The 24,021-nt window shown below is 46.1% G+C and overlaps 1 protein-coding gene across 1 annotated transcript; it reads right to left on the bottom strand.

Annotated features, from left to right (window-relative positions):
* Nucleotides 1–1,280: 1,280 nt before the first annotated feature.
* On the bottom strand, nt 1,281–5,988 carry LOC100273840 (uncharacterized). The gene is made up of 7 exons (NM_001358396.1): nt 5,273–5,988; nt 4,275–4,418; nt 4,042–4,194; nt 3,008–3,123; nt 2,729–2,896; nt 1,830–2,060; nt 1,281–1,736 (listed from the first exon to the last, which is right to left on the bottom strand). The coding sequence occupies exons 1-7, from the start codon at nt 5,934–5,936 to the stop codon at nt 1,587–1,589; spliced, it is 1,626 nt and encodes a 541-aa protein (NP_001345325.1). The 5' UTR covers nt 5,937–5,988; the 3' UTR covers nt 1,281–1,586.
* Nucleotides 5,989–24,021: the final 18,033 nt, after the last annotated feature.

Genomic DNA, 24,021 nt, shown 5'->3' with positions numbered 1-24,021 from the left:
TAAAAGCTACGTAGTGATGCCCTGCCGGACCACCTAGGTAGTGGTCAATGGGGATTAGCTCTCCCCGGGTAGAAAGGGAATCATGGCTCATGGGTAAAGTGTGCAACCTCTGCAGAGGGTAGTGAAAACTGATATATCAGCCGTGCTCACGGTTAAGAGCAGCCTTGGGATCCTCTTTGATTAGTGATACAGATGGTTCGAGATACAAGGATTATGTTATGGTTTTGGTTCGACTATGATGATGTTGTTTCCTCGATGAGGAAATGGTTTACGGGTTGGTCAATGCTAAAATCTGGCTTCTACTAATGATAAATACCTGACCAACTAAAAGCAACTGCTTGAGCCTAACCCCACATAAAGCTAGTCCACTTCAGCCAAACGGGACATTTGCTGAGTACGTTGATGTGTACTCATCCTTGCTTTACCACAAAACACCAGGTTGTCCGCATTGTAACCACTGCTCAGGAGAAGGTGAAGCCGTGGAAGGAGACTTCCAGGAGTTCCAAGACTACGACGAATTCTAGGTGTGGGTTGGCGGCAACCCCCAGTCAGCTGCCTGTGAAGGCCTTATCTTTACTGCGTTTCGCTAGTACTTTGATTTAACTGTTAAGACAATGACTATGTGGATGTCTATGACTCTATGATGTAATAAGTACTCTTTTATGTTATTATTCGAGCATTGTGTGATGATGTTCATTTATGTAATCGTTGTGTACGTGAGTTCTGATCCTGGCACGTACATAGTTCGCATTCGGTTTGCCTTCCAAAACCGGGTGTGACACTTGGTCCATGTCTGTAGGAGTATTTTTACTAGGCCTATACTATTACTTGTCATGTTTAGTTTTTTTTTCTATCGGAGAACAACTCGTTAAGCACTAGTTTGACAACTCTATTTTTTAAAGAAAAAATGAACTAATTTTATTTAAAAATAGAAATCTCTTAAAAATTAGAGGACTCCAGTTTCAATTTAAGCTTTCAGCAGACAGCTTCGCCAATCGTATCCCATAAGATTTTCTCCAGTGGTTCGCGTAAAATAGGAGACGCGGAACTGTAGATACTGTTTGAACACCGTTTATATATTGAAGTTTAAAATAGAGGATACGATAGGAGATTGGATAGCCTAAGTCAAGCTTACTGCTGAAAAGGAACCCACAACTCAAACTAGCTTTACACCGCATAAACAGAATACAAGACAAATCAGCTAGCGCTTCATCATTTCCTCATCAAATGACGTAAATTTTCACAGTTAGCCTTATAGGCGCAAATGAATCTTGGGTGTCAGTACACGAAACCAGCAAATTGCATTTGAGGTCAACACCAAAACATTTTACAACACTTCCATTTGAGCGACGGGTACACCGGAGGAGATGAGCAGACAGACGGAGGCAGGCGTGCATCCTACAGCAGATGCTCCTCAGCGATACTGAAAAGGGCTACTAATTACACGAGTAAACCAATCAGGGAGGCTCCAACTACCTAAATCCCAGACAAAATAATCATTAGCAAACGGAAGGGGGTTTCTGCTTAGCGGGCCCGAGAGGCAGACTACAATGCGTGGAGAAGAGCATCGGCAGCAAGCTACAACCTCACTCGCTACCCAGTTTTACAGACCCATCTTTTATAAGCTTTATGCTAAGGCTATTGAAGCGCCCTCTTGAATAATGCCGCGACGCCTTCCTCCAATCTGTTCCAGTCTTCATCATCGCTACAAATTCTTCGTAGCTAATTTTACCATCCTGCAGAAACAACAAAGGTTATTGCGACTTGAAATAATTAATGAGATTTGAAGGCAGCAGAGCTATCTCAGGGGCCTTAGGTGAACCGTTAACCTTATCTGTGTCAACTTCTTGCAATATGTCATTGACCACGTCCATGGTATCAGCTCCCCCGTCCTCCATCAGGGCTTCCTGAAGCTCCTCAGGCTCAATGAAACCATTGCCATCCTTGTCGAAAAATAGGAAGGCCCGCCGAAGGTGCTCATCGTTTGCCATCCTTTGTAAATGAAGTGAGACGGCCAAAAATTCACCATAATCTAGTGCTCCTCTACCATTTGTATCCACCTATTATTACAAAGACAAAGATATGCTATGCAATCAGCACCTGCTTCTTGTTAATAATAGATGAAGCCAATCATGTCACCTAGTTCTCAAATTGACACCAAGTCGGAAGTCACTGACATAGCAAAAAATGACCTTATCTGAATCTAAGCAATCGAGGAAAAATTAAAAGCGTAACTAAATTCTAAACAAATAAATAGTTCAATGGCATGTCACGTATGAGGCCCTATATTATCAGCTTTCAAGAAATCTAAATTGAGTAAAAAACACAAGTCCTTCAGGGAAATGGGAGTGAATGTTTCATTATGTGTATGATGCCACAATGACAACCTCCAAATTCTTCAGGACCACCAAGCACCACCTGGTGCAACTATAACTAAATTGCTGGGTTCCATCGAAAACCAACAATCCAACATACTCCCTCTGTTCCAACTTCCAAAATAGAAGTCGTTTTAGCATTTTTAAAAATGCATTCAATAACTGATGTATGTGTTTTGTATGTGTCTAGATTCATTGTCATTCATTTGAATATAGACATAAAAATAAAGACCTAAAACGACTACAAATTTGGTACGGAGGGAGTACAAACATCAATGGTAGCATAAATCATGTGATTCAGATCAATTACAACTGGCAATAGTGACTCAATTAATTAAACAAAACATACTTACAGCTTCAATAAGCATTTGCACTTCTGATTCTGCAAGATGAGAACCAAATTTTGCAATCCCACTCTTTAACTCTTCATAAGAAACTATGCCATCATTATCAGTATCCATCACCTTGAACATATCCTTTATGTCCTCAACCTCTTCAGCTGACAAGTGATCAGCAATAACCTAGTCAAGAACCACTTTGTCAGTAAAGCAAACTGTCTCCATGATGGTATCTAGAAAAAGGGTGCACTAAAACACACTAGATCAGTTCCGTGATAAAGAAAGGTTTCGAACCCTTAGAGCTTTTCTTTTGAATCTGTTCATCCTTGAAAACTGTTTCAGCCTTGACTTTACAATGTCTCCAAGAGGAACATTTGGAGCTTTCTTAGCATTTTGAAGCCAGGGATGCTCTGTGATAACAGAAACAAAAAAGAGGCATGAGCCCTAAATGGGATGCCAGGTAATTCCATATGGACTTTGAACATGTATACAACTATACATCATGAAAACTTAAATAGCTCTTGGTTACCATCCAAAATCTAAAAAAAAATTAAAAACATGCAGCTCAAATATTTGAAGCATAAAATAGCAAAAAAATGAACAAACTTGGTGCTATCTTATTCACTCAAGTGATTGATATGTATAATAGTGCAGAAAATGGTATTCTCCAATTGCTAAAACAATATCAATCATCTTGTTTTTAGATAAACAAACTTCTTTTACCAGCTTTTCCTTTTGAGAATGAATAAATCTACAAGTAACTGGGACACCTGGAAGTTACCATGAAGTGCAATAAGAAAACACGTCTAACTCTAAAGACTGTCCAGAAGAGCTACTGAAAAGCATTTACTTCCACTTTTTACTTCAACTTTGATGCATCAATTTTTTTTGCCACTAATCGCTTTTACATCATAGCATTACGTAACTGTACCTAGTCATATTTGATCCTGTTATTCCTGTAGAAGTGGCACATACTATAGTTGCACCAACTTCTTGAACAAGGATATATACAGAGTAGATCCTGCAGAAGTGGCACCAACTACACTTCTGAAACTATCTTTGATCCATGTTACATGGACACCTGTGTGGTATCAGTGTCTAATTCAGGTGTGGGGGTCCAATTTGGCAGATTTTTTAGGAACCGTCCAAATGGCACTTGGAATACAATTATCCAAATAGGTTTTGGGTATCTGGCTAGGCAAAAAAAAACACGGGTGTCTGGGTAACACTGGTGTTGATCCCTTAAACTGAACAGATCTGATACAATGTACCATTCAATACAATGAAGCACTATGTGTTAATAAGTTCGATATACAGATACAACCTACCAAGAACTTGCTTTGCTGTTAGCCTGAGTTTTGGATCAGGTTGAAGCATCTGCCGAACAAGATCTTTAGCATTGTCAGAAACATTGGGCCAGGGTTCTCGCTTAAAATCTATATTTCCCCGAAGAATAGCTTGTGCAACTCCTTGTTCAGTCTCTGCAATTATTACTTGGTAAGCTCATTTGCACAAAAGTAATGCTAGAGGACAAGTTGTTCTCACAAATAAAATCCTTTACCAGCCCAAAACGGAGGAACACCACATAACAAAATATACAAGATAACACCAGCGCTCCATATGTCTATTTCAGGTCCATAGTTCCTCTTCAAGACTTCAGGAGCCATGTAGTATGGACTTCCCACAATTTCCGAAAACTTTTCACCTAGAAAAGAAAACAATGCTTTTATGAGTTTCAAATAAATAAAGTGGGAAGACGGCCACATGAGTGGGGTCTGAAGAAGGGAACCGAGGCAAGCCTTTGCCCCGTAAATACCGAGAGGCTGCTTCGAACCACTATGCCTGCCCTTCTCAGATGACAATTTACAGCAATTGCAAAAATAGTTGCATTGCAGCCGAAGCAAGTGATCATTTGTTTAGGTGATAACGAGACAAGCAGTTACCTGTGAGTGCTGCTAAGACAGCTAAGTCTTAACGGAAGTTGCTTGAAACATACTCATATATGAAAATGTGTATTTCAAAATATTGTTGTACATAATCTGAGTTTTCCCAAAACACCTGAATAAGTATACGTCGCTATAGACAAGTCACTATGCTGGGAAACAGATAAGCGACGGTGCTTAATTGTTTCCAGATTCCAAAAATAGCAGGCAGGCAGGCAGCGAGGCAACAAGTCAACCTAGCTCCTAGATTCGAATCTCTGAGCTCACCACACAGTCTCCAACAAAGCTAGCAAGAATGCCATCGGAGGCAACAGCAAGAAGTTACCTTGGGCTGATAAGTGCTGTCATGTCCAGTACCACAGCTTGTTCGAAAAGGCGAATCCAAAGAAATGCTAACGTTGCAGAAGAATGAAGGCCAATTGTGCCTTAGATTGCGTAAGCATGAGAAAAGCAAGTGGCTACAGAAACGACCGCTACAGATAATCCACCCCAACTAGAACTAGAACGGCTACCAACCCACCCCACGGATCCAGCCTGAATCGACGAAAAAGTCCAAAATTGCAGCCAGCGGTCCGCCCAAATCAGGGACGGATCTCGGTGGCCGGGGAGCTCTTACCGGGCTTGAAGAAGATGGAGAGACCAAAGTCGATGGCCTTGAGCGGCGAGTTCTCCTTCTTGTTGGCGAAGAGGAAGTTCTCGGGCTTGAGGTCCCGGTGCATGACGCCGTGGCGGTGGCAGAGCTGGACGACCTCGACGATGGTGCGCGTGACCGCGGCCGCCGCGCGCTCCGTGTAGTGGCCCCTGGCGACGATGCGGTCGAAGAGCTCCCCGCCCTCGCAGAGCTCCATGACGAGGTGCACGGCGCCGTCGTCCTCGCACGCCTCCCGCAGGGACACGATGCTGGGGCTCCTGGGCAGGTGCCGCATGATGGCCACCTCCCGGCGCACGTCCTCCACGTCGACGGGGGTCCGCAGCTTCCGCTTGGAGATGGACTTGCAGGCCAGCAGCTCCCGCGTGCCCCGGTCCATGCACAGGTACGTCACCCCGAACTCGCCGCGCCCCAGCTCCCGGTCCAGCGCGTACTTCTCCTCGATCCCGCCGGCGCCCACGTCGCACCCCTCCTCCCCGAGCACCGACAGACGCTTCTTCTCCCCGGAGCCGGGGCCGCCGTTCCGCGCCTGCTGGTGGGGCTTCTTCTTCCCGCCGGCGGAGGCCGGGAAGTGCGACGACTTGACGTCTTCCCGCGCCGCGGCGGCCGGCGAGCGGCAGCAGTTTCCCATGGCCGCCGCGCGAGATTGGGAGTGGGGGCACTAGGGTTTGTGCGGCATTGGGCACTGTGCGAGTGGGGGAGGAAGAGAGAGAGAGAGGAGGGGGGGGGGGCTACAGGCTACTGGGCTGGAGAGAGAAAGAGGGAGAAGATGCGAGGGACGAGGGAGGCGACCAGCGAGCGAGACCTGTGTCGGGGACTCGGGGTATAACGGTAAGGACGAGGCGAGGGGGGTGGGTTTCCGGGGACGCGTAGCAGGCGCTGTAGGGGCCGGAGCCCGGAGGGCACCCCCACGTCGCGCTGTTCTTGGAGGCTTGGAGCCCAATGGTCCACTGGCACACCGCCCCTGCGTGGGGTGAGTTCGGGTGGTGGGCTCCACGGTCGTCGGGCACGGGTCCCGTTTGAGTGTTTGACTGATGACTAGAGAGGTACGAAGGCAGACCAGAGAGAGTTTCGATCGACTCGACAGTCGGACAGGCCTAGCTATGTAGTGGACAGAGGAATCGGATATAATCTGACAGGATTTATTAATGATAAAATTTGAAACACTAACGATCAAGTGCGTTGGTCATAGAGATTTGTTTAATCTGAAAGATTCTTGTGAATTCCAGGAGCCGGTTTTGCTCGGGCTTTACCTTTTTTATGGCTCCAGCTTCTCGACATTGCTACTATTAACATACAGTACTATGTACAGGGCCGTTCCTGACTTTTCAGGGGCCCAGTGCGAAATCCGATATTGAGGCCCATCTACACACAAATATATATATATATATATATATATATATATATATATATACATATATTATCAAATATTTGACATATAAAAATTATTATGCACTATTTTGAAGTTTACAAGATAACAAAGGTAAAATATAGCAAAAAAACATTTGTTATCTGATATTATTATTAAAAACATATTTTAACATTTTGTGATACAAAGTCATCTCTTATATCATTGAGATCAATCTCATCCAACAACTTTTTTTCGATATATAAAATCACCAAGCCATTTAACATCTCTTGAGTTATTGTTGATAAAAAATAGTTTACAAAAATATTTTAATTTTAAAAAGCTTCTCTCTGCCAAAGCAACCATCATATGTATAGTTTATAATACTCTCCTAGTCTCCCTATATCAAAATAGAATTTGTTTTGCTTCTTTAGTGGATTCATCATCATCATCAATATAAACATAAAAATCAAGAACTAAAACAAATACTATTTTGAAACGGATGGAGTATTCGATAAGTAATTGAGACAGTTTAAGAATATAAACAAGACTAGTCGATAACTCAATAACGCATCGTTCTTTACGTATTTGTGTCTATAATAGATAGGTTTAATAGGAAAAAATGCTACCGTACAGTGGCTAGGGGGCCCTCTATTTTTGGGGGCCCGGTGCGGCCGCACCCTTGCACCCCCCACAGGGACGGCCCTGACTATGTAGCAGTATATATATTATTGATAGATTTCTTTTTTCCTCTCTCTCCCTTCACCGGCTTCGGCTCATCTTAGACCAACTCCAGCAGCACTCCGCATGCGGCTCCGTATCCCTTTTTTACACAGCGGAGCACACTATTCATCAGTCCAGCAGTCTCCGCATCCGTCTCCCTAAAACGCACGTCCTGTACCTGCACTCCCCTTTTCCACGGTTTCTCTCTCCTCTCCGCAGCTGACTGCATGCGCTCGCGGCTGCTCGCGGGCCCCAGCTGTCATAGACTGCATGCGTGTCACACCCGGTTTCAGAAGGCAAACCGAATGCGAACCATGTACGTGCCAGGATCAGTTATTCACGTACACAGCAGTTACATAACATGGACATCATCACACAGTGCTCAAAATAGTATTAAGAAGGGAAATAGTCGATTACATCATACGTCTGAGACGTCCATATAGTTCTTACAATAAATCAAAGTGCGGAAAAGAAACGTAGATAACGCGGCCTTCACAGGCAGCCGACTGGGGGGTTGCCGCTAACCCACACCTAGAACTCGTCGTAATCTTGGAACTCCTGAAAGTCTCCTTCCACAGCTTCATCTTCGCCTGAGCAGTGGTTGCAATGTTGACAACCTGGGGGGGGTTTGGTGTGTAGAGCAAGGGTGAGTACACATCAACATACTCAGCAAGTATCCTGTTTGGCTGTAGTGGACTAGCTTTATGTGGGGATAAGTCAAGCAGTTGCTTTTAGTTGGTCAGATTATTACTTACTAGTAGAAAGCCAAGTTTTAGCATTAACCCAAGTTATTAACCCGATGTACCCTTTCCAAACGGAAAGAATACCACTTACCAGCACCATAGTCATAACCAAAACCATCAATCTCATTGCCACCTGTACCAAAGTATCTCTGATCAAGTACCACTAATCACTGGAGCTCCCTTGGCCGCTCATAACCGCGAGCACGACTGATATATCAGTTTTCAAACACTCTGCAGAGGTTGTGCACTTTACCCACAAGCCTTGATTCCCTCTTGCCTCGGGCCGATCAAACCCTTAAACACTACCAAGGTGAATAGGCAGGGTTTCACTACGTAGCCTTTACAAAGATTCCCCGGGGCTGTAGCCGCCCGTTAGGTTTCCTAAATGTACCGCACTCCTCCCCAAGGGACAAATCAACCTTGGCAGAGCGAGCCGCATACACCGAGCCCCATTGACGGCACGACGGCGAAGCGAACTACACCCCGGATCCTCTAATTATTCAGCTAAGTGCACCCCATTCCACCCTCATGGTTGCACTGTTTTCCAGGGCGGTCATCCATAGAACAGGTCCTTACGGAGAGGCACTCGAGAAACCGCTCGAGCCCCCTTAAAGCCACAAGTACAACATCATCATAAGAGAAGGGAAAACAGCGTATCATAGATAATCTCATCATGTTCATTGATTAAAGTTGAGCAATAGCATCAAACTAAGCAGTAATAATCCAACCCAGATAGGTAAACAAGGACATGGATAACAAAAGCTAGTCAATCCTTAGGCATAAATGTGTAAGCAGGAGGTGAATTAAAGAATGATTAGGACAGAGATAGGTCAAAGGACACTTGCCTCCACCAAACGACTGCTGCTCAGGGGCTTCTCCTGCGAATTCCTCGGGCTCTTCGACCGGATCGTTCTCTATGCGATTGCAAACATACATACATCCATCCACATATTTAATACAAAAGAACAGTACACCATACAAGATGACAAATAAAGTGAATATGCATCAAGTATGACATTCGATATCGCATTTGTTATGGTTAGAAAGAAACGGGAAAAGGGTCTCGCAGGGGGGTTAAAGTTTATGCACTAATGATTAGTTAAATTATGCACTCTAGTTTCAATAGGTTCCTAACAAAAGAATTCTGTTATATGCACTAGTGGGAACCTAATCATTTTAAGTTGATTAACATTGCACGGGATAAACAGTTAATCACATGAATCAATTAGCGTAACGGAATTTTAAATTAAACTTCCTATTTCAATAACATGAACAATGATTAACCTACCTAAAATAAAGTAACTAGGATCACAGAAAGTAAATAAAATAAAAAATAAAAAAATAAAAAAAACAGAGGGGGGCGGTTGAACCGGCCCTAGGGGCGGTTGAACCGGCCCTACGCAGGGGGCGCGGCCAGGGCGGGCGGCCGAGGGCGGGCTGGGGGCGGCCGGGACCGGCCAGGGCGCGGGCAGCGGCCGGCTGGGGCGCGGCCAGGGCGGCCAGCGACCGGCTGGGGGCGGCCAGCGGGGGCTGGGGCGCGCGGCCAGGGGCGGCCGGCGGCCACGGCGCGGCCGGGCGGCTGGGCTGCCAAGGGGAGGGAGGAGGGGAGAAGGGAGAGGGAGGGAGGAGGGAGAGAGGGAGGAGGGGGGGCTCACCGGCGGGGGCGGTCGACGGCGAGGGGCGGCCGGCAGCGAGGGCGACGGCGCTAGGGCAGGGGGCGGGTAGGGGCGGCGGCGGCTTAGGGTGGGGGAGAGAAAATGAGAGAAAATGAGAGGGAGAGGGAGAGGGTTTGGGGAAAAAAAGGGGAATGAGGGGGGGCGGCTGGGCCTTTTTGGGCCCAAGAGGGGGCGCCAGGGGCGGCTGGGCCGACCGGGGTCGGCCCACGGCGCGGGAGAGAGAGAGAAAAAGAGGAGAGAGAAAGAGAGAGAAAAAAAGAAAGAAAAGATCTTCTCCTCATTTTCGAAATCCGATCTTTCTACATGAATGCATTTGCACTTTCAAAGCAATCAAAAGAAATGCAAGGTTCGACATGGTGCATCAAACAACGTAAAGTATTTAGGGTTTTTCTTACACGGGAATTCCAAACCGAATCCCGCTAGAACTTTGGAAAAGGTCAAGGTTTAGCGAAGGGAAAAAGAAAAAGAAAAGGTAACCCCCGAATTTTGGCGAGTAAAGAAAAGAAAAAAATTCAACTGCAAAATTCGGGGCGTTACAAACCTATCCCCCTTAAAAGAATCTCGCCCTCGAGATTCAGGGCTGGCTAGCAAAGAGCTCTGGGTACTTGGCCATCAGATCATCTTCACGCTCCCAGGTTGCTTCTTCCTCAGAGTGGTGATTCCATCTGACTTTGCACATTCTGATGGTCTTCCTCCGGGTGACTCTATCTGCAATCTCAAGGATCTGAGCTGGCTTCTCAACGTAGGTCAAGTCCTCCTGGACTTCCAGACCTTCCACTGGCAACTGCTCTTCTGGCACACGCAAGCACTTCTTCAACTGAGACACATGAAAGACATTATGCACAGCAGACAAATTCTCTGGCAGGCTGAGCTGATAAGCCACTTCTCCACGCTTTGAGAGGATCTGGTACGGACCAATGTAGCGGGGTGCTAGCTTGCCTTTCACTCCGAATCTTCTGACTCCTCTGATCGGTGACACTTTCAGATAGACAAAGTCTCCGACTTCAAAACTCAGCTCTCTTCTTCTTGTGTCTGCATAGCTTCGCTGCCTCGATTGCGCTATCTTCAGATTCCCTCGGACCATCTTGATGTTTTCTTCGGCTTCAAGCAAAATGTCTGGCCCAAACACTTGCTTTTCTCCAGGCTGATCCCATTGCAACGGAGTTCTACAACTCCTTCCATAAAGCGCCTGAAACGGTGACATCTTCAAACTGGCCTGGTAACTGTTGTTATAGGAAAACTCTGCATAAGGCAATCGCTTGTCCCATCCAGACTGATCTTGCAACGCACAGGCTCTCAACATATCTTCGAGAATTTGATTGGTCCTTTCAGTCTGGCCATCTGTCTGCGGGTGATAAGCTGAACTGAAATTCAGATGTGTGCCCAAGGCTTCATGCAACTGCTGCCAGAAATGAGAGGTGAACTGCGTTCCTCTGTCTGACACTATCTTCTTTGGCACACCATGAAGACAAACGATCCGAGACATATACAACTCTGCCAATACTGCACTGTTGTAGTTGGTCTTGACAGGTATGAAGTGGGCTGACTTGGTCAAACGGTCCACTACTACCCAAATGGAATCGTAGCCGGCTCGAGTGCGAGGCAATCCGACTATGAAATCCATACCAATTTCATCCCATTTCCACTGAGGGATCTGCAACGGTTGCAACAATCCAGCAGGTCTCTGGTGCTCTGCCTTAATTCTTCGGCAACTATCGCACATAGCCACATGCTCTGCGATTTCCCTCTTCATTCCATACCACCAGAATTTCCTCTTCAGATCCTGATACATCTTCTCACTACCAGGGTGAATCGAATAGGCTGTCTCATGAGCTTCCTTAAGAATCAACTCCCGAATAGACTGGACATTGGGAACACACAAGCGGTCTTTGAACCATATCACGCCTTCTGCATCTTCTCGAAAATCTTTGCCTTTGCCTTCTAGAATCAATCGCCGAATCTCACTGATTTTCTCATCATTCGTCTGCGCTTCTTTGATTTCGCGCTCCAAGGTAGGTTCCAACTCAACTATGACTCCTCGCGAATTATTCAGAAATCCGAGACTCAACCTGTCAAACTCCTTGGCCAACTCATAAGGCATCGGACGAGCGACCATCAGATTGACTTGACTCTTTCTGCTCAAAGCATCTGCCACTATGTTTGCTTTGCCTGGATGGTAATGAATCTCCAACTCATAGTCTTTGATCAACTCTAACCATCTTCGTTGCCTCATGTTCAACTCTGACTGAGTGAATATGTACTTCAGACTCTTGTGGTCTGTGTAAACATTGCATTTCTGTCCATACAGATAGTGCCTCCATGACTTCAGCGCGTGAACCACTGCTGCCAACTCTAGATCATGGATTGGGTAGTTCTTCTCATGAACCTTCAGCTGTCGGGACGAGTAAGCCACAACTCTTCCCTCTTGCATCAACACACATCCCAAACCTGTGTAACAAGCATCGCAATACATCGAGAAGGGCTTGTGCACATCGGGCAAGACTAGGACAGGCGCTGTAGTCAACTTCTCTTTCAGCGCTTCAAAGGCCTCTTGACATTTCTGGGTCCACTTGAACTCAACTTTGTTGCCTAGCAACGCTGTCATTGGTTTTGCAATCTTCGAAAACCCTTCAATGAATCGCTGATAATATCCGGCCATTCCAATGAAACTCTTGATTCCTCGAGCATCCATTGGCGCTTTCCAGTTCAGAATGTCTGCCACTTTCTTCGGATCCACAGTCAATCCTTTTTTGTTGATTATGTGACCCAAGAACAGGACTTCACTGATCCAGAACTCACACTTGCTCAACTTTGCATACAACTGGTGCTCTCGCAATCTCTGCAACACCATCCTCAAATGATCTGCATGCTCTTCTTCGCTTTGAGAATAAATTAGAATGTCATCAATGAATACCACCACAAACTTATCAAGATAATCCATGAATACACTGTTCATCAGATTCATGAAGAACGCTGGTGCATTGGTCAAACCAAAAGACATCACTGTGAACTCATACAAACCATACTTGGTAATGAATGCCGTCTTCGGAATGTCCGAAGGTCGGATCCTGAGCTGATGATAACCTGACCTCAGATCAATCTTGGAGAACACACTGGCTCGTCTCAACTGGTCGAACAGATCTTCAATCCTGGGCAAAGGATACTTGTTCTTGATCGTGACCTCATTCAAAGCTCGGTAATCAATACACATCCTCTTGGTGCCATCTTTCTTCTCCACAAATAGGACAGGGGCGGCCCAAGGCGAGGTGCTTGGCCGAATGTAACCTTTCTCTGACAACTCATCAATCTGCTTCTTAAGCTCAACCAACTCTGGTCCAGATATTCTGTAAGCTCTCTTGAAGATAGGGGCGATTCCAGGAAGAAGCTCTATGGCAAACTCAACTTTCCGCTCTGGTGGCATACCCGGTAAGTCTTTCGGAAACACATCTGGGAACTCGGACACAACCTTGATACTCTCGATCGGGTCTGCTTCACTGCTATCAACAGCCATCTGATAACAACTTCCTTTCTTTGGCTCAGGCGGGACTAACTCGGTCACCACTTCCTCTCCTAGTGGGGACACCAACTTGATGGTCCTTTTATCACAACTGATAACTGTCTGATACTTATCTAGCCAATTCATCCCTAGGATGACATCTATTCCCTGAGTACCCATTACTATAAGGTTGGCGGGAAATGCTATCCCCCTTATTTCCACACTTATATTCAAACAAATGCTATCGGCTCGAATTCTACCACCGGCTGAGTCAATTTGAATGGGGGTTGACATGGTAGTAATTGGAAGATTATGTGCTTCTACCCATGATGCAGTAATGAAAGAATGCGTTGCTCCAGTATCAAATAACACTTCTGCAATATGGGAGTCGACTGGGAACATACCTACTATCATGCCGGGGGTCTCCTGAACTGCTTCAGCCTCCAAGTGATTCAGTCTTCCATGATTATAACGCGGCTGAGGGCGATTGCCTGCTCCAGGCTGAGGCACATTCTGCTTTGCTAGGGCATTGGGGCCTGACTGCTGCTGGGCTGCCTTCTTCGGACATTGCATCACCCAGTGGCCTTGCTCTCCACAGTGGAAACATGCTCTGTTTCCAACCTGAGCTGGTGCTGCCTGATTGTTCTGCTGGTTTGCTGGGGCAGGAAGACGAGGTGCCTGCTGATTCTGCCTCGGAAACTGACCTCCTGACTGATTGCTCTGACGGTTCTGGTACTGATTCTGAGGATACTGCCTTTGGAATTGCTGATGCTGAGGTGGACGCTGGTTCTGTCTAAACTGCTGAGGTTGATTGCCTGAGAAACGAGGACGACTGCTGCTTCCAGGCTGGGGTCCACTGATCTTGCGCTTACGATCTTCCATCTCCTTCCTCTTTCTCTCTGTCATGATTGCTCTGTCAATCAGGTGCTGGAATGTCGGGAAGGTGTGGTTCATCAGCTGATACTGCAGAGGGTCAACCAAGCCTCTCAGAAAACGGTATTGTCGCTTGGCGTCGGTGTTGACATCTTCAGGAGCATAGCGAGACAATTGCAGAAACCTATCTCGATACTCACTGACAGATGATGACCCTTGCTTGAGGGCCAGGAACTCCTCCTTCTTCACTGTCATCAGACCTGCAGGGACATGGTACTGACGAAAGCTACCTCTGAATTCTTCCGAAGTGATGGCGTCAGGATGGGCATGGGTGGCGAGGTAAGACTCCCACCATGACTGGGCTGCTCCTCTCAATAGACGGGGACCATACAGAACCTTCTCCCTATCATCGCACTGAGCGGTAGGCAACTCCCGCTCCATAGTGCGCAGCCAATCTTCAGCATCCATAGGGTCAGAAGAATGAGCAAACGTTGGTGGATGACCTCTCATGAATTCAGCACGCTTGTCTCTGGGCATCTGAGGCATCTGAGGCTGGGGTGGTGCTTGCTGCTGTTGCTATTGCTGCTGCTGAATGGCGGCCAGAGTCTGACCGATGGCCTGAACTGCCTGAGTTTGCATCAGAAACATCTGCTCGATCGACATCGGGGGCGGGGGCGGCAGGTGCTGCTGCTGGGGCACCTCATCCTGCAGAGCGGCTCGCTCCTGTTGAGCACGCCTTCCTCCTCTGCGCCTGTTCTCTGACATCTGCAGAATGCAACCACACATCAGAACTGATCTGGCAAATCTTGCAGCATAAGGAAAGAGAATAGAATTCTTCAACAGCACTGAACAGATGAGCATCTTCACTGATCTCCAACACAGACCACACAGCTTCTCAGATAAAGAGGAAAGTGGAATAAAAGGTTTCCCAACTATGTAACTAACTTTATTAACATAATATGTAAACCAAAATGCAGGGGATACCCACACTCTGGTGACAATCATTACAAAGATCCAAACCAAACATAGTTCATCATGACAAACATAAATGCACAGGATATAGCAAACTACCCTGTCTAACTAAGACTAACTAAGACCGAGATTAACGCTAAGACTGAAGCTTCTACGTATATATATTTCGTATTAATTACAAGATCCAACTCTAACGATCTATGGTTCTAGAGTTATCTTGGTCTTGCAGGCGGAATTGCCATAAGACTGGTGTCCACGCTGAGGTGAGCGGTACGGGTGCTGAGTCCCAACGGGAGCGGGGGAACCACCATCCAAATAACGACGTTCCGCGCGCTCAGCCCGCAGCAGGGCGATCTCAGCACGAGCCCTACTCAGCTCGTCTAATGCATGGTCCAGCTCCGTGTTTTAGCACGGCGGCTAGGTTGACTGTGCTGCTCAACCTAGGATTGCCCTCACCGACGGGTGAGACAATCACGCCTCCTGTGCTGCCAGATGGACGGCGGGGGTAATACTTCAGGTCAAGACCGTCAGCTGCCCCACCGAAAACCGAGCAGTAGTGCGAAAGCGCACGCCGTGCAGCATCTTGCATGGCTGCCTCAGCTGAGTCCCGCTCAGAGATAGAATAGTGCTCTGAACAGGCCTCTGCACCCTGGAGACTGTCCTCCGGGCAGCGCACCAAGCAAGTCGCCTCCCAGCGGTCCGGGTAGACCCCGCGACTATGCTGGTAGACCACACAGCGATACTCGACGGACCAAGTATGCCGGTCAAATGCCCGACGTAGCAGGGTGTCGAGCGCATCGTGGAAGTGACACCCGCGAGCAGCGTCGCGAGTGATGGGTCGAGCAACCCATCCTTCCGGCTCAGGGTTAGCAGAGAAGTCGGTGTCGTGGCTCGAGCTGTCGTCGCCATCTCCGTCGTCTGGGTCTCCTCCAGCAGCTACTCCAGAAGCTGGGGCGCCCAGTGGTGATGCAGGGGGCGGCTCCAGAGGAAGCACAGGGGAGCAGCTCCTCACAGACTCTATCTCCTGGTGGAGCGAGAAGGAAGAGCCCTGCTGCTCCTGTCGTCGACGTTCCTGCTCCTCACGCAGGCGGTGGTGTAGTCTCTCCAAGTGGCTGGACTGTCCAGCCACGGGACGGCGAAGCGGACGCTCAGCAAGGCGGGAGGGTAAGAAGGGGATGACTGACTTTCGTGCAGTGTGTCTAAGTCGAGCCATCTACAAAAGACATCGCAAGCAGAAGGGTGAGAACAGAATTAATATGACCAGCAAGTAATAAGTAAATGAAGGATCAGAATGAAACACAATTTTTTAGCAAGGTATAATATATAGTAAAACATAGGTTTGGTCGGTATGACCAACTTTTGAAGGGATATCAAAGTCAAGGCAGAGACAGAGGTCTATAGTCCTTAGAACGACCATTCTACTCTAGGTTAGCGGTCCTACAGTCAGCACGGCTCTGATACCACTTATGTCACACCCGGTTTCAGAAGGCAAACCGAATGCGAACCATGTACGTGCCAGGATCAGTTATTCACGTACACAGCAGTTACATAACATGGACATCATCACACAGTGCTCAAAATAGTATTAAGAAGGGAAATAGTCGATTACATCATACGTCTGAGACGTCCATATAGTTCTTACAATAAATCAAAGTGCGGAAAAAAACGTAGATAACGCGGCCTTCACAGGCAGCCGACTGGGGGGTTGCCGCTAACCCACACCTAGAACTCGTCGTAATCTTGGAACTCCTGAAAGTCTCCTTCCACAGCTTCATCTTCGCCTGAGCAGTGGTTGCAATGCTGACAACCTGGGGGGGGGGGGGTTTGGTGTGTAGAGCAAGGGTGAGTACACATCAACATACTCAGCAAGTATCCTGTTTGGCTGTAGTGGACTAGCTTTATGTGGGGATAAGTCAAGCAGTTGCTTTTAGTTGGTCAGATTATTACTTACTAGTAGAAAGCCAAGTTTTAGCATTAACCCAAGTTATTAACCCGATGTACCCTTTCCAAACGGAAAGAATACCACTTACCAGTACCATAGTCATAACCAAAACCATCAATCTCATTGCCACCTGTACCAAAGTATCTCTGATCAAGTACCACTAATCACTGGAGCTCCCTTGGCCGCTCATAACCGCGAGCACGGCTGATATATCAGTTTTCAAACACTCTGCAGAGGTTGTGCACTTTACCCACAAGCCGTGATTCCCTCTTGCCTCGGGCCGATCAAACCCTTAAACACTACCAAGGTGAATAGGCAGGGTTTCACTACGTAGCCTTTACAAAGATTCCCCGGGGCTGTAGCCGCCCGTTAGGTTTCCTAAATGTACCGCACTCCTCCCCAAGGGACAAATCAACCTTGGCAGAGCGAGCCGCATACACCGAGCCCCATTGACGGCACGACGGCGAAGCGAACTACACCCCGGATCCTCTAATTATTCAGCTAAGGGCACCCCATTCCACCCTCATGGTTGCACTGTTTCCCGGGCGGTCATCCATAGAACAGGTCCTTACGGAGAGGCACTCGAGAAACCGCTCGAGCCCCCTTAAAGCCACAAGTACAACATCATCATAAGAGAAGGGAAAACAGCGTATCATAGATAATCTCATCATGTTCATTGATTAAAGTTGAGCAATAGCATCAAACTAAGCAGTAATAATCCAACCCAGATAGGTAAACAAGGACATGGATAACAAAAGCTAGTCAATCCTTAGGCATAAATGTGTAAGCGGGAGGTGAATTAAAGAATGATTAGGACAGAGATAGGTCAAAGGACACTTGCCTCCACCAAACGACTGCTGCTCAGGGGCTTCTCCTGCGAATTCCTCGGGCTCTTCGACCGGATCGTTCTCTATGCGATTGCAAACATACATACATCCATCCACATATTTAATACAAAAGAACAGTACACCATACAAGATGACAAATAAAGTGAATATGCATCAAGTATGACATTCGATATCGCATTTGTTATGGTTAGAAAGAAACGGGAAAAGGGTCTCGCAGGGGGGTTAAAGTTTATGCACTAATGATTAGTTAAATTATGCACTCTAGTTTCAATAGGTTCCTAACAAAAGAATTCTGTTATATGCACTAGTGGGAACCTAATCATTTTAAGTTGATTAACATTGCACGGGATAAACAGTTAATCACATGAATCAATTAGCGTAACAGAATTTTAAATTAAACTTCCTATTTTCAATAACATGAACAATGATTAACCTACCTAAAATAAAGTAACTAGGATCACAGAAAGTAAATAAAAAAAATAAAAAAATAAAAAAAACAGAGGGGGGGGGGGGGTTGAACCGGCCCTAGGGGCGGTTGAACCGGCCCTACGGAGGGGGCGCGGCCAGGGCGGGCGGCCGAGGGCGGGCTGGGGGCGGCCGGGACCGGCCAGGGCGCGGCAGCGGCCGGCTGGGGGCGGCCAGCGGGGGCTGGGGCGCGCGGCCAGGGGCGGCCGGCGGCCACGGCGCGGCCGGGCGGCTGGGCTGCCAAGGGGAGGGAGGAGGGGAGAGGGGAGAGGGAGGGAGGAGGGAGAGAGGGAGGAGGGGGGGGGGGCTCACCGGCGGGGGGCGGTCGACGGCGAGGGGCGGCCGGCAGCGAGGGCGACGGCGCTAGGGCAGGGGGCGGGTAGGGGCGGCGGCGGCTTAGGGTGGGGGAGAGAAAATGAGAGAAAATGAGAGGGAGAGAGAGAGGGTTTGGGGAAAAAAAGGGGAATGAGGGGGGCGGCTGGGCCTTTTTGGGCCCAAGAGGGGGCGCCAGGGGCGGCTGGGCCGGCCGGGGTCGGCCCACGGCGCGGGAGAGAGAGAGAAAAAGAGGAGAGAGAAAGAGAGAGAAAAAAGAAAGAAAAGATCTTCTCCTCATTTTCGAAATCCGATCTTTCTACATGAATGCATTTGCACTTTCAAAGCAATCAAAAGAAATGCAAGGTTCGGCATGGTGCATCAAACAACGTAAAGTATTTAGGGTTTTTCTTACACGGGAATTCCAACCGAATCCCGCTAGAACTTTGGAAAAGGTCAAGGTTTAGCGAAGGGAAAAAGAAAAAGAAAAGGTAACCCCCGAATTTTGGCGAGTAAAGAAAAGAAAAAAATTCAACTGCAAAATTCGGGGGCGTTACAATGCGGAGTGCAAATACGGAGTCTGCTGTAAACGAGGACGGATATGGAGAGGAGAGAGAAACTGTTGACCGTGCTAAATATGGATACGGAGAGGGAGTCTGCTGGAGTTGGTCTTATAGCTACAATATTGTTACACCGAGTGAATATGTAGCAGACCAGAGATGGTTGAGTTGTTTGCACGCTTTGGAAAATCTTGAAACCCCCGTAGTGTTCTCTTCTCTGATGTTGACGGTCTCCTGAAATGTTCGGTGTGCAAAGATTAGAGGTTAGAAAGACGGAAGTGCTTTGTTGCCTGGAGTCTTATGATTCCGTAGTCATCACCTCTTTATGACCAAGTCTGATGCTTCCAATTGCACACTATCGGTATCCTTCTTCTTCTTCTTTTTTTGGACAATAGTCAGCCGCCATGGACGATAAAGCAACGGAAGGCTCAAAGTGTACGTAAACCACGGTTCTCCGTGGTCGATCGAGTTTCACCTAACCACCGTGTGAAGGCGTTTTATTCCCTTTTGAAACATATATTTGTACATTATGCGAATGCAAGCTGTAATCCTCGTTCTAATTCTCTTCATCTCGGTATACGTCAAACAAAGGGGCGCGGCTCTGTTTTTTGAATTCCCTTATTTTGTTCCAAACAGGCCAAGGCTCGCAGCAACACGAATACTAGGGCTGTGAATTAGGCCAGGCCGTACCGGCCCGACCGACCGAGATCTATCGTACTTCTGACCAAACGGTTTAGGCTAATAAGATCTAAAAAAACTTTTAAGTTGTGTCGTGCCAGCATAAAAAATAGGAACAATAGTCCAGTCCAATCCTAAAGCACGCTGTGCCGATCCAAATCCGATCCATATATTTGAATTACATAAAATCTAAATATTACAACTATATAAAAATTCATAACTTACTAAATTAAATATATTACAACCAGTTTACTAAAAATTCATAACTGTTTGCATTCCTTTATTTTGTCCAAACAGGCCAAGGCTCGTAGCAATACGAATACTAGGCTAGGAATTGGGCCAGGCCAGACCGGCCCGATCCAACCGAGATCTATCGTGCTTCTGATCAAACAGTTTAGGCTAAGAAGATCTAAAAACTTTTAAACTGTGTCGTGCCAGCATAAAGAGTGGAACAATAGCTCAATCCAATCCTAAAGCACATCGTATCGGTCCAAATAATTGAACCACAAAAATCTAAATATTACAACCATATAAAAATTCATAACTTACTAAATTAAATATATTAAATAATGCTAACATCATTTGACCATATAAAGTCGAAATATCACAATAATATAAAGTCTATAACTTACTAAACTAAAGAAACTAAACAATATAGGTTTCATTTGGCCATGCCGGCCCAAGCCTGACCCATGTGTGCGGGCCGTGTCGGGGACCCGATGGGCTAGAATTTGAGATCCGACCCAGGCCCGCCATTATGCGGGATTGCGGGGTCGTGTTTTAGACTTCTATTTTTGGGTCGTGCTCGTGGTGGACCAAAAAATATGTCCCATATTCTCATCACTAACTTATACAACGACCCTAGTAATCAGTAAGGTTGGAAAACGAGCTAGCTCGCCTCGACTCGTCCGAGTTCGAACTGGCTTGGTTCGAATTCGACTAGTTAAGCTAACGAGCCACAGAGTGAACTCGGTTCGACACATTTACGAGCTCGAGCTGGCTCGTTTAGCTCTCGAGTCAGAGCGAAAAAAACAATATGTATATGATAATCAATTTCTAGTTAATTTCAAACTAATTTAACAACAGAAAATAGTAATTGTACTTATAATTTCACATACCACATCAATGTAACATCAAATTAACACAACTCGTCACTCATCAAATTATAATTCACACACATGTTTATCAATTTAACCCACAGTTATGTTCGCATAGACCAATTTAACACATAAAATAGTTCAGCAATCATTAGTTTAACTCATATATTATAGACACCACACATACTATAATATGTTTATCAATTATTACGTAAATGATATGTATATAGTTTCGTTTTGTTGAAATATGGTAGCTCGTTTAACTCGTGAGTTGGCGTGTTAACAAACTAGGCTGGCTCATTAACGAATCGAGATAGGATGTCAATTTAGCTCGTGAAAAAAATTCAAACTAGTCGATTTGAACCGAGCCGATCTGACTACGAACCGAGCGAGCCGATGAGTCACAAGCCTTTCGTCCTGTCTTAGTAATCAGACACCTCAAAGAATGTCATTATGGATTGGTAGGATCAACTACGAGTTGGACTAGCGAATAATCAAATAAAAAATGCAAAACGTAATCATGCTCCTCGTTCGTAGATGACAAACCCATATGCACCAAACTCTGCTCTGTGCCGTGGTGGTCACAGAGACGGCTTTATGCTTGCCTGTTTGCTGGACCACGGGGTACCAAACTACTCAAACACGCCCCCGTTGAATGACTTTTCTTTCCATATCGATGCATTGTCTCGTATAACAAGCCCAAGCCGGCGTTCTTTTAAGGAAAGCTCTAGCCATCTTGTAAAAAACGGTGCACAAACACGGTCGGTTCGCTCATGATGAAACTACGCGCGTAGCTTTTCCAGAAACTGTCCCTTGAGCTGCGATTGTTGCATCTATATCTGTACCACTATATAATCTACAAGTTTAAATTTTATAAAACCTAGTCAATCAAAGCACTACCACACTCATAATCTTTATTAAATCCACACAAAAATTACACCTAAATTTAACACATCATCAAAACAAGATGGTTCAAGTCGATGAATAAACACTGCTCTCTTACTAACTCAAATTTACTGGACAATATTATTTAGATCATATATTATCTCTTATCTCCTCTCCATCACATACAACTCCGCCGCCTCTAGCCTCCTCTCACTCATGCCACCATCAACCCCTCATCTCACACCGTCGTTGCTGTCGACACCTTCCTTCATTTCTTAGGATCCTAGCGTTAGCATGTGTTATATACTAGTTACAATAATAACCCAGTGGTACTATAACTGACAATACCTGTCTCATCAGGGCTCATAAAAAATATCCTAGTGGTATATTCCTCTACTATAAGGTCCTTGCACTCGTCGCAGCATCTGGCACACTGAAAGAATCCTGCATTATCATGACCTTCTGAGTGATAATGAGGCCTCTTTTTTGCAGTCGCTCGCTGTGCTAAACTGAGATAAAAACACGCCAACACACTAACTTCACTAACAGTTAACGCTGTGACTAGGAGTGCTAGTGTTCTATACTATCAGAATTCAGAAATGAACCAATGACTACGACAGAATCTCCTGCCACGGTGACTGGTGAACGAGTCATGAGTGGTCGTACCAGACCATAGTTTACTTTGGAAATGGAGGCGCCTGCCCTGACCACCCCCGCTTTACGCTTCCTTCTCACGTTGGATGCCATGATGACGCGCCCGTGTTTATTGTGTCCCCAGGCTTTGCCCATCGCGAAAAAGGGGGCCTGATCATTGATCACGCAACAGCAGGGCCGACGCCTCGCCGTCGTCGATGTGTCGAACGGCCATGATCCCCCCACGGCCCCGCGTGGCGCGTTTTCCGGGGCATCGATCGGTGGCCGAATTTTTTGTATTTTAGCCCTTAAACAGAAGTAAAATCACGTTTAGACCTAAAAAAATTTTAAATGCAGTTTTGGACCCTTTGCTCGGCGCCATAGCCTATGGCGCCGAGCTAACACAGCTCGGCGCCATAGGCTATGGCGCCGAGGTCGTGTTGCGTTGGCACAACCCAGACGCGTGGCGTCGACGTGGAACCGAGCTCGGCGCCACAGATCTTGGCGCCGAGCTCGGTTGTGTTATTAAAATATTTGTTGCAGACATGAGCACAAAGCCCATCTAGCCCACTTGGTAGAGCATAAGGCTTCTAACCATGTGGTCGTGGGTTCAAACCCCATAGTTTGCATTTTTTTTGTTTTTTTTTGTTTATGTCGTTGGTGTGTCCGCTTAAATTTATTTCTCGCCTAGATTTTTTTTATGTCGTTGTGCCTAGTGTTGCCTTCCATCTTGCACTGCATGCGCGCGCATTTCAATCTACAGTTTCCGAATTTAAAATGCGCGTAAATAATCGACTAGCTCAAATCATGCATGTGCAATACAAAAGCAATGTAGTAATTTTATAAAATGTCATCCGTGCATTATTCAAAATTTTACTACTTTTTTAAAAAGACCGAATGCATGGCATGCATGTTTTCATCTTGCAAATTAAAATCCGCAGAGCTTAGTGCATCTCCAATAATTTAAAAAAAACATTTAGTAATTTAGTGAGCTTTTCATGTAGCTAAAAAAGGTTAAGAACAAATTTCTTGAACAAAATCTAACTTAGTAAAAATATAGAAAACAATTTTGCATTACGAATCATTAACTATTTCTAAATCACTATAACTATTTTTATACATTTTTTTCTTCCTTATATACATTTGCTTTGATAAACAGCATGCCCTACTTATTATTATTCTCCACAACCTTTCACATACAGAGATATTGGCCGATCAGTACATGAGCATATATTTTGGGTCGATTTTTTCAATTGTGAAAAAAAATCTAGGCGAGAAATAAATTTAAGCGGACACACCAACGACATAAACAAAAAAAACAAAAAAAATGCAAACTATGGGGCTTGAACCCACGACCACATGGTTAGAAGCCTTGTGCTCTACCAAGTGGGCTAGATGGGCTTTGTGTTCATGTCTGCAACAAATATTTTAATAACACAACCGAGCTCGGCGCCAAGATCTGTGG

This window comes from Zea mays, unplaced genomic scaffold (assembly GCF_902167145.1).
Source record: "Zea mays cultivar B73 unplaced genomic scaffold, Zm-B73-REFERENCE-NAM-5.0 scaffold_243, whole genome shotgun sequence".
Classification (NCBI taxonomy): Eukaryota; Viridiplantae; Streptophyta; class Magnoliopsida; order Poales; family Poaceae; genus Zea; species Zea mays.
This window is presented reverse-complemented; position numbering and strand designations above follow the sequence as displayed.

What these genes read in the sequence shown, in the direction of transcription:
- LOC100273840 (NM_001358396.1), bottom strand. Translation starts at nt 5,936, where the DNA reads ATGGGAAACTGCTGCCGCTCGCCGGCCGCCGCGGCGCGGGAAGACGTC. An exon ending in TGTTCCTCCGTTTTGGGCTG is followed by an intron (nt 4,195 to 4,274) that starts GTAAAGGATTTT and finishes TAATAATTGCAG; the next exon opens with AGACTGAACAAGGAGTTGCA. An exon ending in TGCAAATGCTTATTGAAGCT is followed by an intron (nt 2,061 to 2,728) that starts GTAAGTATGTTT and finishes TTGTAATAATAG; the next exon opens with GTGGATACAAATGGTAGAGG.